The sequence below is a fragment of the Atractosteus spatula genome, chromosome 11 (genome assembly GCF_055471065.1).
Source record: "Atractosteus spatula isolate fAtrSpa1 chromosome 11, fAtrSpa1.hap1, whole genome shotgun sequence".
In the NCBI taxonomy this organism is placed as follows: domain Eukaryota; kingdom Metazoa; phylum Chordata; class Actinopteri; order Semionotiformes; family Lepisosteidae; genus Atractosteus; species Atractosteus spatula.
The window spans coordinates 7,488,360-7,504,265 of NC_142716.1; the positions used below are offsets into that span (position 1 = coordinate 7,488,360).

General features: G+C 39.7%; 1 protein-coding gene across 1 annotated transcript in view; it reads left to right on the forward strand.

The window, feature by feature from the left end:
- Positions 1-15,378, forward strand: part of lamc1 (laminin, gamma 1) — a 76,646-nt gene extending 61,268 nt beyond the window's left edge. The window contains exons 10-28 of the mRNA XM_088927119.1: positions 57-246; positions 687-799; positions 1,916-2,137; positions 3,495-3,683; positions 4,714-4,959; positions 5,762-5,915; positions 6,163-6,305; positions 6,989-7,167; positions 7,309-7,465; positions 8,899-9,104; positions 9,222-9,301; positions 9,408-9,545; positions 9,733-9,877; positions 10,040-10,189; positions 10,340-10,454; positions 10,853-11,052; positions 11,417-11,575; positions 12,114-12,213; positions 12,685-15,378. Of these exons, the coding sequence (XP_088783245.1) occupies positions 57-246; positions 687-799; positions 1,916-2,137; positions 3,495-3,683; positions 4,714-4,959; positions 5,762-5,915; positions 6,163-6,305; positions 6,989-7,167; positions 7,309-7,465; positions 8,899-9,104; positions 9,222-9,301; positions 9,408-9,545; positions 9,733-9,877; positions 10,040-10,189; positions 10,340-10,454; positions 10,853-11,052; positions 11,417-11,575; positions 12,114-12,213; positions 12,685-12,941 (3,143 nt within the window). The 3' untranslated portion in view covers positions 12,942-15,378. The remainder of the gene's footprint in view (positions 1-56; positions 247-686; positions 800-1,915; positions 2,138-3,494; positions 3,684-4,713; positions 4,960-5,761; positions 5,916-6,162; positions 6,306-6,988; positions 7,168-7,308; positions 7,466-8,898; positions 9,105-9,221; positions 9,302-9,407; positions 9,546-9,732; positions 9,878-10,039; positions 10,190-10,339; positions 10,455-10,852; positions 11,053-11,416; positions 11,576-12,113; positions 12,214-12,684) is intronic.
- The last annotated feature ends 528 nt before the right edge of the window (positions 15,379-15,906 follow it).

The following is a 15,906-nucleotide window of genomic DNA, read 5'->3' on the forward strand; positions in this document are numbered from 1 at the left end:
TTGCCTCTACTGGTGTATTTGCACGAGACCTGATTGCGATTGTGTGAATTTCACAGACAAGTTCCTTGGCAACCAGTTTCTGAGCTATGGGCAGAACATCTCCCTGAGTTTCCGGGTGGATCGCCGTGACACCCGCCTGTCGGCTGAGGATATAGTGCTGGAGGGGGCAGGCTTGCGGGTAGCGGTGCCACTGATCGCACAGGGCAATGCCTACCCCAGTGAGAACAAGCAGACCTACGTGTTCAGGTGAGCGCCAAGACTGTCGGACATACTGTGAGTTTGTGATCAGTCCCCTGGAAACCAGCAAACAGAAGTTCAACATTCTTCAAAATCAGGGGTTTAGTGGGATCGTTTAATCAGCCTAAAGTCAGACCATCACTGGGCCTACGTAACCTGCTAATGTCTGGCCAATATAGAGTACATTTGTCTTAGATTTTGAAGACAGACCATTTCCAGATGTTTTTGGCTACACTGTAGATGAACCTCATTCCTTATCACTAACATCCTTCCTGTGTAAAAGAACTTTGTGAAATGTAGTTTTTAAAGTCGCTTAATTTGACAGTAAGCCAATTATCATTGGGTTGAGTACAATTCCATTGACATGATTATAATCGGATGATTGTTTTTGTATTTTGTCAGATTGCAAAGATTATTTCAATTGTTCTTTTTTTCTCTCTCTCATTCAGGCTGCATGATGCGACAGATTATCCCTGGAGGCCGAGCCTCAGTCACTCCGAATTTCAGAAGTTACTTTACAATCTGACTTCCATTAAGATCCGGGGTACTTACAGTGAGAGAAGTAGGTTTACTTATCAAACTTCTTTACCTAATAGAGGGTGGGTTTAGTAATGTGTCACCCGTTCATTTAATGTTTTGAATAAGAGAATTTAATTTAAACAAATGTTACATGTTCAGTCTTATTTTTTAAGTGATGGTGTTCATTGTAGGCTTTTGTGAACATGCACCAAAGTATTGGTCATTAATAAATACTCCTGGCAAAATCAAAATACAAAAGCAAGGCATTTTAGATTGAATTTGTATATTTAGTGTAGTTTAAGTCTCCTGATTCTCAAAGCCTGGTTGTCTGACAAAGATATTTGCAGTCAATAGTGGCATATCCAGTGAGGATTTTGTTAATGAAGTGAGAGATTAGGTTAAATGATTGTCATAGAACATTAAATATAAAATGTTAAATGTACAAACTATGTACTTCTGCTGATTTCCTAGATTTAAGGGCTTAAATTGCAGCATATTATGAGATCCATATATATGGATATAAATATTTTTCCACACAGGTCAAAAAATTAACAGGCGAAGCTCAATCTGTAACTTTTTTCACACACAAAGGCAAAGGTCTTCTACAGATTCAGTGTAATTATTGTAAGCACTAAACAGCATTTTTGGAATAACCAAGAGATGGACTTCACAGGGTGGAAACTAGGATTTTTGTCACAGAAGAGACATCATATTTTATATTTTCAGGAGCAGTTCTTGTTCGCTTGCGTGTAGTCTGCCTTTTATTGTAGGCATTCACTCTTTAATCTGCAGCAGTGAACTGAACTTGCTCGCTGCGAGCATGACAGAATTCCAGACCATTCCATTGGGGAAATCGCACGCAATAAAATTGGTGGCCAAGTCATAAATCGCGTGAGGCTTACACCCATTTGCAAATACAAATAAAACCAGAGATGGTCTGTTTAACAGAAGACCGTAAAACACATTTTACATTACCGTGGGTGGCACAATTAGAGTGACTGTATATAAACGGACCAGCAACGTTGACTGTGATATCGCTATTTAAGATGTAACCGGCAAAACATTTCCAGCGTGTCTTGGAAACTGTTGAGAAACAACTACAGCTGTGCGTTTGTTCCCGTTTTTACGTGTTCCCCATTTCCTGTGTGCGGTCCATCAGGTGCTGGCTATCTGGATGATGTTACCTTGGTGACGGCCCGCCGTGGGCCTGGAGCTCCTGCCCTGTGGGTGGAGAGGTGCACCTGCCCACAGGGCTACCAGGGGCAGTTCTGTGAGGCATGTGCCCCCGGATACAGGAGATCAAGGCCGGGCCTGGGGCCCTTCAGCAGCTGCGAGCCCTGCAGCTGTAATGGTCACAGCGAGACCTGTGACCCTGAGACTGGTGAGTCTGGCAGGCCCATATCCAGGAAATAGGAAGAAGGTACCAAAAGTGCCCGGGATTGAAATGGCACGGAAAAGAAAATGTTTGATGCACTAACCTCCTTCAGACTTCTGAGGTGCTAGATAGGCTTGTTTACACATTTCAAAGAAAAAAGAAAAGTCACTCTGTGAACATGTTTTTTGCAATTAACTTTAGTGCTGTTTTAGACAAGCGACCTTTCAGATGTCAGTCAACCTAAGTTAGCTGCAAGAACTCCTTGTGTGTAATGGAATAAGGTGCTCAGTAAATTTGTTATATGGGCCTGTTAGCATGAAATCTGAGTGCCTATAAACCTAGCCTGTATTTTATTTTTAGTGTTATGCTAAAAAAAGATTTAAAATGCATAGAGTGTGTTTCAATGGAGGCTAGTTCTGTTTTTGAAATTCATATACAAACTTCATATAAGAGGAAAAAAGTGTCCTTCCCCTTCTGTCTATCTGTGTATTTCATACAATTAAATAAAAATGTGTTTTTAGAACCTGAAGGCAGTTTTTTCCATCATTGAACTGTTTTATTTCAAGGCCTAGCTGGTTCCTCCATTCACTGCTTGTCAGTGACTGCCCCCTTCTGGTTTTTGGTGGAATTAAAATTAAATGTCACTGGTTAATAAGGACAGGAAGATTACAAACTAGCAGGAGGACAATTGGACCATCTAGATGGGTTGGCTGCTAGTAACTAATTGCTCCGATGATCTTATCCATCTGTTTCTTGAAAGAAGCCAGTTTATTAGTTTCAACAACATGGCTTGGTAACTTGTTCCATATCCCAAAACAATCAACCTAAAGATGTCTCTCCTAGTCTCAGTAATTAAATGCACTTCCATGCAGTTTCCACTTGTCTTCCCTGAATTGTTTCGTTCTTCATTCTGAAGAGGTTTACTGGGTTGACTTTGCCAAAGTCCTTGAGTTTAAGTGGTCTGCTATCTTGTTTAGACTGCTGCTCACTTGTTTCTAAAACTTCAAGTGGTTTATTCCAGTTACGTCAGCATAGAAAACAGTCTCTTCTGTTTTTCTTTAAGTATTCCATTTAAACCTTCTCATTTCTTGTAGGTCTGCTTTCTTGAAACTATAAAAGATTATTCTATGACAAGTTTTTTAATGATTCTTTTGCCCATTTTCACTTACTCCATCTTGATTGAAAATATTACATCAATAACATGCATCCACTGTAGTATGTACTCGGACAGATGAAATCAGTAGTCAAGTCTGCAGTTAATCTTTTTCTTCGTCTGTGTAATGAAGATTAAAGTCTTTAACTGTGGATGCATCTTATGCATCTTTTGATCCTAATCAAGAGCTCATCTTTTTCTTTGCCTCAGGGGTTTGTGACTGCAGAGATAACACAGCAGGCCCGAACTGTGAGCGGTGTGAGGATGGTTACTATGGAGACTCGTCCAGTGGCACCACATCAGACTGCAAGCCCTGCCCCTGTCCAGCGGGTTCCACCTGTGCTGTTGTGCCAGTGACCAAAGAGGTGGTCTGTACCAACTGCCCTTCTGGCACTACAGGTAAGTATTTCTGTGCTTGGGACTAACCAGACTAGGTGGAGATATATGTAAGAAATTGAAAGAGATTTGCATTAAAACTTTGGCACAGCTGATAAATGAGTATTAACAAACATCATAAACATCATCTGTAAGGGGATAATAAGTCATAACATTTGAGGTATGTGTTTCAATTGACAATTCATTAACGTTCCTGTTTTTTGTATGTGTATGTTGCTGTAAAACAGTACTAAAATGTTTGGTAATGTCTTAGAATTCAATCCAAAGATTGTTGCCAAATGTTTCTTTTGAATTGTTAGTAGAATGTTGCATGATTTTTTCAGTATATACTTTGTTCTAGTGTCAAGTGAGTACAAGCATGCCAATTACTGATATTAAAAGTAATGTTTAAAGGCTGTGAAGTTCACACTATGCTTGTTACGATGTAATGTTACAAAATCTGCAAATTCCTGTGCTCCAGACAGCCAGGGCCTCATGAATGGTGGTGTGATTTTTGTATCTTGCCTGATTTACCTCCATTAAGTGAGAACAGAGACTTTGGCTGATTGCCTATGGCTGACCACAATTAAACGATCTATACTGTCTGCTTTTGTACCATATATGGCAACAACCTTTTACTAACTAATCATAAAAATGTATGTTTTTGTACGGGGGGGAAAAAAGCCTGTGGCTGTCTTTGATCAAGTGAGAGGCGAGCTAATGGCTGTCTCTTTCCTTTCTTTATTGCAATAAAGAAATCTCCAGCTTGATTTACCAGAGTTGTGTGGTTTTCTGAAAAGGGTCTAACAGTTGCTAATAACCACCTGAAACTAAGACCTAAAGAGATGTCAAAAGTTAAGACATGAATAAGTAAAAATGGAATCCATACACAAGGATCCTCATGCATTCATACAGTGAAGACTACAAATCCCATCTTCACACTGTTGTAGTTTTTTTCCCCAAAGACCTGTGCTGATGACCTCATTGTACCCTTTCCTTTCTGAAAGGCTGCTCCACAGGCTTTGTTCTTTCAACTTCCTGTGGCATTTTTCAGGCAAGCGCTGCGAGCTGTGCGACGACGGCTACTTCGGGGATCCCCTGGGGCAGAACGGGGCTGTCCGGTCGTGCAATCCGTGTCAGTGCAATGACAACATTGACCCCAACGCTGTGGGCAACTGCGACCGGGAGACTGGAGAGTGCCTGAAATGCATCTATAACACCGATGGCTTCTTCTGTGACCGATGCAAAGAAGGCTTCTTTGGCAACCCCCTGGCTGCCAACCCCGCGGATAAGTGCAAGCGTAAGGGCTCTCCTCCAGCATCGGGCTGGGCGTCATAAGCTAGCAGCGCATAAATTGTGCAGATCTATGCAAAGGTTCCTCCGAGGAGTTGATTTTAAAAATAGCCAGCTTGACCTTCACACTTTTAAAAAAAATCTCTTCTTTAATTGCTTAATTGTATTTGTCCATATAAAATGATAGTCATTACTTTATAACATGAACTGTTAAGTCTTAATGATGAAAGCATAAGCTGTTTTTTTTAAAGATAAATACACGTTTCTTTTTTTAAAAAAACGTTCGACGTTCATTTTAAAAAATTTTATTATGCTCAGACATTGCACGTTTTGGCCTGGGCCAGTCAGTAGCAGACTGTAGCCAGGACTCCGGAAACAGCAGGACATTGTTGATGGAGCACTGTCACCATCTTTAAATGCCTGGGGACTGCTTAGCATTTGTCGAAACTGTGACTTTCCTGCAAGTCTGCAAGTGACATCTGATATAAGCGCTCCAGCTGTCTCCTCCAGTCCGAGCAAACTCTCCCGTAACACACTGTGGAGCTTTTGATCAGTTTGATCAGATGATTAAACGCTGTTCTCAGTCTGCTTGAGCAGTGTGGCCAGTGTTAGCCATGACGCCTGGTGTTAAGTGTCTGACAGCCTCCCATATTTGGTGGGTGTATCAAAAAATTAAAACGGCAATCAAATTTTTTAATTCCAAATTTAAAAAAAATAACCGGGGACAACTGTTTCCCAGAATTTGTACCTCTCTGCTTTCTGTCTGGGAAGAGTATTTTAGCCTGTGCTCTTGTTCTTTGTATCCGCAGCCTGCTCCTGCTCTCCCTACGGTACAGTGGACAGACAGACCAGCTGCTTGCCGGTCACAGGGCAGTGCCAGTGTTTGCCACATGTCATCAACCGGGACTGCAGTGCCTGTGAGCCTGGATACTACAATCTGCTGAGCGGCCAGGGCTGCAAACGGTAAGCAAGGGGTATTTTCGGTAAAGCCTTTGCAAACTGCACAAATTAAGACGTTTTTTTACTAGAATTAAACCAAGTCTAATAAATAATTTTGCAAATATAGGTTTATGCACCTTTCCATTGGGTTATATTCTCTGTATTTGTGCTTTATTTTGGTAGCTTGTAGTTGTAGTGTCTATTGATGTGATCTATTACTGGTTGATTGGTTGATGTGATCTATTACTCACTTTGTGACGTGGCACGACAGGTGTGACTGCAACCCAGTGGGCTCCACAAATGGCCAGTGTGATATCAGCACTGGTCAGTGCGAGTGTCATCCCGGGGTGACTGGTCGGCAGTGTGAGCGCTGCGAAGTCAACTTCTTCGGCTTTGGATCAGATGGTTGCAAACGTAAGAACAAAACCCTCTCCGTGGTCTGAGTACAAATATGACCTAATCATTACAAAGATGTGTTCCATTTATTAACTCTAACATAATAAATGTTTTAATCATTTTCATCACACCTTATCCCCCATCAAAATTAAGATCACTTTATTGGCCATACACAATTTCTTGTATTAGGAATTTGTCTTTTCGCATACCCCAACTTGCTCTCCGTGAGAGACACAGACAGGGAGAGAAGCTTGGGGTCAGAGCGCAGGGTCAGCCATTTATAAGGCACCCCTGGAGTAGTTTGGGGTTAAGGGCCTTGCTCAGCGGCCCAACGGAGTATGATTCCTCTGCCGGCCGCGAGATATGAACCGGCAACCTTCCAGCCACAGGCGCAGATCCTTAGCCACAGAGCCACCACACCACACCTAGTTCTAAAATTAGAATTTTATCAGTGTAACAGAATACAAAGATGAGGTTCTCGCTTGCTTTTAACACTGTGACTGTTATGTTTTCGTTAAAAGACATTAATGCCTTTTAATTGTCCAGTCAACGGTTGTAATTAATCTTCTGTGCAAGCAAACAATGAGTCAGTTTGTTTTTATGGGATATTTGGCTCACATAGCTCTGAATGTTGCATTACCTACTGCGGATGTTCGCCTTAGGTCACACATTGTTGCTTCATCTTTCGGTTTTCCCAACAGCTTGCGACTGTGACCCCTATGGCTCCCGGACTGCACAGTGTATGGAGGATGGCAGGTGTGAGTGCAGAGAAGGCTTTGTGGGAATGCACTGTGAAATGTGTGAGGAGAACTACTTCAGAAACAGCTCAAGGCCTGGCTGTCAGGAGTGTCCATCCTGCTACTCATTAGTGAAAGATAAGGTATACAAGGCAACCCAACAAATCGTCACAGTAAAAGTCTGCTTTAGGCTTTTGCCTCGTTTTCTTTCCTGTAATCCTGTATGTTCACATCCCTCGTGATGACCATTGCATCTTAAATAACCACTTGACCTGATTATGCAGGTGAACCAGCAGAGACGGAAACTGCAGGAGCTCGAGACCTTGATCGAGAACCTAGGATCCAGTCAGGAAGCTGTGAGTGACAAGGCCTTTGAAGACCGACTGAAAGAGGCAGAGAAAGCCATCATGGACCTCCTGCAAGAAGCACAAGCCAGCAAAGGTAACGATATTGTTGTTGGCAGTACACAGTAACCTCTGGAATGAGACTCTTAATTCCAGGTAAACCCATTGTTTTGAAGCATATAAAAAGCCTATACCTGGCCTATACAATGCCAAAATGGGAAAAATACAAGCAGTTTTGAATGCTTTCATGCAAGTATCTACCCGTTTCTTTTAACAATGTTAGTGAACTGGGAGCAAATAAAGTGGAAATGCCTATGATGTTAGGAGCACATTGGCTGAAGAGTTTTTAGGAAGAGCAGCTGGCGCATACAGCACATTTCACCACAAAGACGCTATTTGACCGAGGTTTAAGTGTGATGCCATTCCTCAAGTGACTTTGCCGAAGTTCCTAATTTCACAGTAGTTTTAAATTTAAGAACAAAATAACAGCCATTTATGTTGGGAGCAGATACCCACTTTAGGCATGTTAAATGTATTGTCACTGGAGTGATATCAGACATGCTTGGAATTAGTTGGAATAACCCGTTTTTCTTAGGAGAAATTTGTGGTACAGGCTGCCAATTCGAGAATCAAATCAGTCAGACAACCATACGGCTTTGAGCAGAAACCATATTTAATCATACGGTACATTCAGTGTTTTCTCACTAGAGTTATGAAGTTCAGATTTCTTTGGCCAAACAAACACATTGTGTAAGAAATTGTGTTTTGCCAAGCAGTTGATGACCTGGCGTAAATTAGAAGCAGCTTTTGTTGCCGGTGAAATCTGCCAAATTTTCATTTCAGTTAGTGTATTAGTTCAGCATACCAAGGGAGTCAGTGCATCACATATCACATTTGTCTGTAATACTAACAATCCAGAAAAATAAAGCAGCAGTTAGACTTCTGGTCTGGTATGTTCCATTATCATGCATATTCTTCCTGGAAGTACTGTAAAAGTAATGTCTGGAGGTAATTGGATGAACAGGTTATGTGATGGACCGCATTTCTTAAAATAATGTATAATACAGTGTGGGCATAAAAGATATTGAAGTAACTTTTCAAGCAAACTTAACAAATGACTGTTTCTGAAATGTCACGTTTGACTTCAATTGGTTTAGTGGTTTGGAAACCACTTTAGTGGTTTGTGGGTAAGACTATTACCCTTGATGACATAGGACTTAAAATTATTTTCACAAATCTAACGCCTTATTTGTCCTGATGTACATATCAGTTATGGATTTCATTTTTTTTTATCTTCATACAGTACATGAACCATTTTAAAAGTAGTAAGAAGAAATACAAAAACCTTTTGGTTTCCATAACTTGGAAGTCTCATTCATTGGAATCAGCATTTCTGATTATCTGCAAGTATAGTGGACAACAAAAGAGTGTAGATCCCTTTGCTTTAGGTTTTTGAATGTTATTTTAAGGTTAATGATACGTTGATTGTTTAAACAAATCGCAAAATCTTGAATTTGTAATTGTTTGCAGATGTTGATCAAGGACTTCTTGACCGCTTGGGTGACATCAATAACACATTGACCACTCAATGGAATCGACTTCAGAATATCAGAAAAACTGTGGACAATACTGGGGAGCTGGCAGACAAGTCCCGTACTCGAGTCCGGGATACAGAAAAGCTGATAGAGACTGCCAGACAGGAGCTAGAGAAAGCTAAAGATGCTATCAATAAAGTGGTAAGTGATTGATTGTTAAGTGAACATTAAGTAGAGTAATATTATTGCCTGTCGTTTGTAGTCTCAATGTTACTTACTCTTTTGACCAGACTTAATATTTTTTCTGGATTGTTGTAGGACATCAAAGTTCCCACTTCAACTGGAGATCCAAATAATATGACCCTTTTAGCTGAGGAAGCTCGGAAGCTGGCAGAGAAGTAAGATCAGAATCATAGATGCAGCTTTCTTATCTTTTTCCATTCTTCAGAGGTGTGAGTGAAACCGGGCTTTTTGGTTATGGTTTTTCTTACCCCTTTCTCATAGGCACAAAATGGACGCAGATCAAATTGAGAAGATTGCCAAGGAAGCTAATGACACCTCCACAGAAGCTTATAACCTGCTTCGTAAGACACTGGACAGCGAGAACAAAATTAACAGCGATATTGATGAACTCAACAGAAAGTGAGTAACAGTTTTGCATCTGTATTGTCTCTTCTCAACCTGGCAGACTGATTGACCAGGATCAAAGAAACAGTACTCTTTCCAAATAAGGCATTGCTTTCCAAGTGGTTTTCTTGGATGGAATGGTACAACAGTCAGTTTTTTGTTCCAGTGTTAAGAAGTGTAACATTTCCGTACTTTTTTTCAGGTATAATGAAGCCAAGGACCTAGCTAAAAACCTTGAGAAACAAGCCAACAAAGTCCATGCTGAAGCAGAAGAAGCCGGGAACAAGGCCTTGCAGATTTATGCGAACTTGACTAGCCTCCCACCTGTGGACACCAAAACTCTTGAAGTGAGAAATGTTTTTGCAACCCACTTTTTCAAATTATGCTTATCTGTCACCAGCTTTATGGAATGTCTAGCTTATTTTATTTCAGAGGTTTCGTGCCTTTGAGTGTTGTGTATTTTTGTATACAAAAATATTCAGTGAGGGTGACATTCTCGTTGCTTTCAGGATGAAGCGAACAAGATCAAGAAAGAGGCTTCGGACCTTGACAAACTCATCGATAAGACAGAGAAGGAGTATAACGACCTGAGGGATGACCTCAAGGGCAAGGAAGTGGAAGTCAGGAAGCTTCTAGAAAAAGGAAAAACGGAGCAGCAGGTAGGATATGGTCATTGTCACCCCCACCTTTAATTAATCACTTGTGCTGTTTGATAAAAAGAGAGATGCAGAGTGTGGTGTTCTGCTCTTCCCCTATTTCTCTGCTTTATTGGGGTTATATCTGACCTGGATACCTCCCTGTCTTTCCAGACTGCAGACCAGCTGCTGGCCCGAGCTGACGCAGCTAAGGCACTGGCCGAGGAAGCTGCCAAGAAAGGGAGAGGCACATACCAGGAAGCCCAAGACATTCTCAACAACCTGAAAGGTGGGAGAGAGATTCCCTTGCCTATCCCTAGTTGTCTTGTTCAAGACCTTTGTGTGCCTAGTAAAGTAAAATCTCTAACTGGTATAATCGTTAGACTTTATCAAGGCACAGTTGAAATTGCTTGGTACCAAACGCCAGCATTTTTCTCGAATGTCGACCATGCTAATCATTCTTAAATGCTTTTATGTTTATACGCTAAGCCTTTCCATTTTTCTGTACCAGCGTACTCCTGCACTTGTAAACAAATCCTGAAAGAAGAGCACTTGCGGATGTCAGAATACAAATCCTTTTAGTTTGAGTGATCCAAAGTGCCTCTCCCCCCCTTTTCAAACAAAACAATCTTCTTCTCACGCATTGGCGTTTTCCGGGTTCTCACAATCCCGCCGTGTCGATTTCAGACTTCGACAGGCGAGTGAATGACAATAAGACAGCGGCTGAAGACGCGATGAAGAAGATCCCGGCCATCAACGCCACCATCCTTGCGGCCAATGAGAAGACAAAGCAGGCCGAGGGGGCTCTAGGGAATGCTGCGGCAGACGCCAGGGAAGCCAAAAACAAGGCGGAGGCGGCACAGGATATTGCCACTGAAGTCCAGAAGGTAGAGGATATAGGATTCTGACCATTAATTTTGTGCTGTCTCAATGGTTAAATTGTCTCAATAGGGCTGGTTATCTGGTAAAGCTCATTTTGTAAAATGGCTGTACTTTAATGGACACAATGAAAAAAAATGAGCAGTTGCTTCTTCTTTATTTTTCATTTTTAAGAAACATTGTATTTATGTTTATAACATTTTATATACATGATATACATACATAACACTGTCGTATAATCTAAATATTAGAATATATAATATATTCTATGAATATTAATGCTAATATAATACATAATAATTAAAAATAATCTAGCACTGCAAATGGTGCCAATACATAGAGATTAAGTCTGTGCACAACTGTGCCATACAGAATGCTGCCAAGACCAGAGCAGATGCTGAGAAAACGTTTGAGGAGACAATGAAGGTGGACAATGAGGTCAATGACATGATGACCCAACTGGCTGATGCAGAGTCGGAACTGGCTAAGAAGAAGGCAGAGGCTGACCAGGACATGATGATGGCCGACATGGTAAGTGGTGGATATATTTGCGTGAAAATGCAGTGAGATTTGGCGAATCTGTTCGACATTGATATTTTACTGTGTACAAAAAACATGAATAAAATAGTCCTTTAAATGTTTTGTGTTAATTAGGATATATGAACCTGTTTTAACTTTTCAAAATATACAACTTAAAATATGGTCTTCATCTTTAACATGTTAGATGCTTTGCAGCTATGATATTCTTATTTAAAATTATTTACCGAGATGTGTATATGAACACTCTCCCTGTTGCACCTTTCCTGTTATAACAGAATTATATGATTCAGGACAAATAATTGCCAGCATTTACTTAAAATAAGACAAACTCCCCAGCAGTCTGGTCACACTGTGGGAAAGTGGACACATCTGGAAGGAATCGGTTACATTTAAAATGAGTGTGATTTGTTATGGTATTTTTTTCCCCAGAAAAAAAAATTAAATGTGAATCCTGTCAAGGCAGTGATACTGTATATTGCCAAGAACTGTGCTCTGTTCTGTTGTTCAAAGACATGATTTTGTTCCTCAGGCTTCAAAGGCAGCCCAGGAAGCGGAAGATAATGCCCGAAAAGCAAAGAATGCCGTCAAGATGGTTCTGACCACCATTAATGACCTTCTTGGCCAGCTAGGTAAGTATCTTTAGGGGATACCAGAGGAATGTGCATCCAGAGAAACACAAATGATAAATGTTTACTTACTGAGAGACACGTATTTCTAAGAATTGTGTTCATATTCACAGTATATAAGTAATTGAAGCCCTATAGAGTTGGTTTGGATAAAAGCATCAGCCTAATCCAGTAACACTGTAACAAAATCATAATGTAAATCTTCCAACTAAGAGTTTCTAAATGGACTGCAGTGGGGCGAATGCTAAAACTTTTTTTTGTAACGGCATACAATTCGCATGCATCTATTTGATGTATTACTAAATCATGACACCTCCAGATTTCATGGCATACTGTATTTTCAGCTGAATATGGTTTTGACCAAAGGTTGCACATAGAGGTCATGAGATAGACTATTTGCTGTACCTGTGCTTAAGGCCTCTATGTCTACACAAATAAGAGATGAGTAAAGAATGGTTCTGTCCCCGATTTTAGGTAACATTACCAACGTGGACTTGAGCAAGCTGACGGACATTGATAACTCACTTAAAAAGGCCAAGAATGACATGAAAGACAGCGATCTTGACCGAAAGCTCAGGGAGCTGAATGAGGCGGCCAAGAGCCAAGAGGACATGATCAGCGATTACGACCGGCAGATCCAAGAGATCAAGGCGGACATTGCAAACCTTAACGACATCAAGAACACATTACCGGCTGGCTGCTTCAACACTCCCTCTATAGAGAGGCCCTAACCCTGAGAGAGCAATAGAAAAGTGGCTTGAATTGCCTCCTTCACACTCCACCTATCGCCTGAAGTGACAATGCCATGTTTTACCAAAACGATCTTTTTTTGTTTTCCTGAGAGAAAAAATAATCAACCCTTTGGATAAACGCCAGGATTATTTTTGGAAAAAAAGACAAGAAATGCAGCTTTTTAATTTTCTTTTGGACAAGATGCAGAACCTGAAAAAGAGCCACTTCAGTTCCCTGCGTCCAGCTCCTCTGGTGGAGCAGGTAGAGAGTGACACACCTACAGAGTAGCACCCACATGACTGCACCTCACAAAGACTGTTTTTTTCTTCTCGGAGGATGGCCATGATAACCAGCTAGCCCAAACTCAAAACTGTAAGCAGAGGGTATACAGAATTTCTCAAACAGAGGGGAAGGTCTGTATAAATACAGTACCTCTTATTTATTTTTATCCCAAAGTCTCTGGAGTAAAATAAGCTATAAATTGTAGGTTTGCTTCCTCTTTTGCAGAGAGACTTTGAAACATCTTGGAGTTTGTATTGCAGTTATTGGGCTTTATTTTCAGGTATTACCAGGTGCACCTTTCCTCTTTATCCATCGTAGTGTTACATGTCACAAGTCTCCAGCTGTCAGTGAAGGAATGCTCTTTCTGATCTATCCAATATACTGTCATTCTAATCACTCCTTGGGTATGCCTGGCATCACCAACATAATTTTAGATTCTTCCTCATGAGCTCCATGCAGTATTTAAAGTAGCTTTCTATACAGCACACACAAAAATGTAAAAATCAGTCTTACTTTGACAAGAGTAAAACCATTTACTTGGGAAGAGAGAAAAGACAATCCCATTTTATTGTTTCAAGAAAGATCTGTACGAGCCATGAAATGTCTGTTAAGTGGGATTTTATTTTATACAGTTATTTTTTATAACACTACAGATTGTTTTTTTTTTTCCTGAAGCTGCTGCTTTATACAGGTGTACTGCAAACCATGCAGAAAATGTTAACATTTTATAAAAGCAAAAATAAACTCGCTCTATGCAACTTTGTACATTATGCATAGTAAGACTTTACCTGATACACTGGTGCTATTAATTATTTCAAATGTTATATTTTTGTGTGAATGTTTTTTTATTATTATGATCTAGAGTGAGAAAATGTTTTTTGTGTAAATACATGCTCAGATGTTTCAGGACTGACTGTGATTAAGAAACCCCACAACCTCCCTCATGAGGTCTTTTCATGACACAGCCCCAAGCACATTGTACTAAATAAATATTTTTTCTGTGGTATATAATGCTTGCTCGTGTACATGGCTCAGTTTTTGTCGCCTTGTATATATATTTTAATCCCAGTATTTCATTGAGGGACAAATTAACAAAAGGTGAGGAAGGAGTTTGTTGAATTGTGAATTTCATACGCTTCTCATTTTCATTTACAGAATAATGGCTTTTCTCCTATATTGGGCCTAAATAAAAGTATTATTATTATTATTATTATTATTATTATTATTATTTCAGAGAAGAGCCTGGAATTGCAATTTACTTAATAGCTCATTATATGTTTAAAATAAAAATATTCAAACCTTAAAGCTGCCAGGTAACTTTTGATTAGTATTGGTTGCATGCATTTTCATTTGATTCTAATTACAACACAATTTCTACTTGTTCTAAACCTTTCCCAACTTTTAATCTGAAATGCGAAATTTAGTGGTTTCAAAATCAGTTTTAATTTTTAAAAAAACGAAGGCCTGTGAGTACATGGCCTGTTTTTCCCCACCACAAACTGCGTTTTCTTTGTGCTCGGTTCTTTACATCTACAGTTAGCGCCTGAAACAATCACTCCCTTTGGTTTGTTTTATGATTGAAAGGTAAAGGATTTGGCTGTGCTAAGGCAGCACTATCGGTTCATTCTCATCTGAAAGCAGGAAACACCTTCAACTTCTTTCTACCCTGGGGTTGTGTGTTTAACAGATAATACCTTTTAAAACTACACTGTTAATTTTTTATCCCTGTAGGTATTCAAAATGTCTAATAGAAGCCTGTTGCGTAGCAGAAATGAAGGGAAAAGATTGCAGTCACATCAGCATCATTTTAATCAGACATGATGGGCTTTCTTTTCTAATGCCTTTTGCCTTTTTGTCACACTGTTAAGGAAAGATGTGCAACACTTATACAGTTTTATGTATAAAACAGTATTTCCTATTTATAAAGTCTTGAGTATTTGTAATCTTTTTTTTTCTTAGATACAGGCGTGTGTTGCACAGTCTTTTTGCTTTAGTCTGACTGTACAGGGCACTGTTAATGCATTTTGTTTTCTTCACAACACCTTTTCAGATCACAGTGACATTTCGAAAGGCCTGATAAACTCTCTCTGTTCATTACATTTTTGCCTGTAAATCAAATTGTAACTTTTAAATAAATAAAATGTGTTATTACAGGAACGGTGAGCCTTTTCTGTAAAATGGTTATGAATTACGTTTAGGCGCACAAAAGCACTTTTGATTTAGTATTTAATTTAATTAACCACCATTTAAAGAATAATGAAGGTGAAAATAAAGTTTCAACTGAAGTGTGGAAATTACGATAGAATTATATTTAATTAATCATACTGTAGATGGGAGACAGATCAAAGATATGGCATTTAGCTACAAGTCTTGAGTGTGTTAGTACTTGATTAATAATTTGAGATGCCATCAAATGTTTTGCAATTCTTTACAAAAGTCTGAAGAAGTACGTTTTATTGCCTCTGAGCTTGGTCACAAATGAAATTTACAATAGTCTAAAAAAGACAGTAGACAGTCTAGCGATCCACCATCTCTGACACACAGTATTTTGCAGGGCATTTCATCTGTTCCGATAAATCACTTATTTTTGGAACATAATGCAATACTTTGCAAGTGGGGTTAGAAATCTCACTTATTCTATAACTGATATTCAGAAAGTATTATAGTGAAATAAATATGATC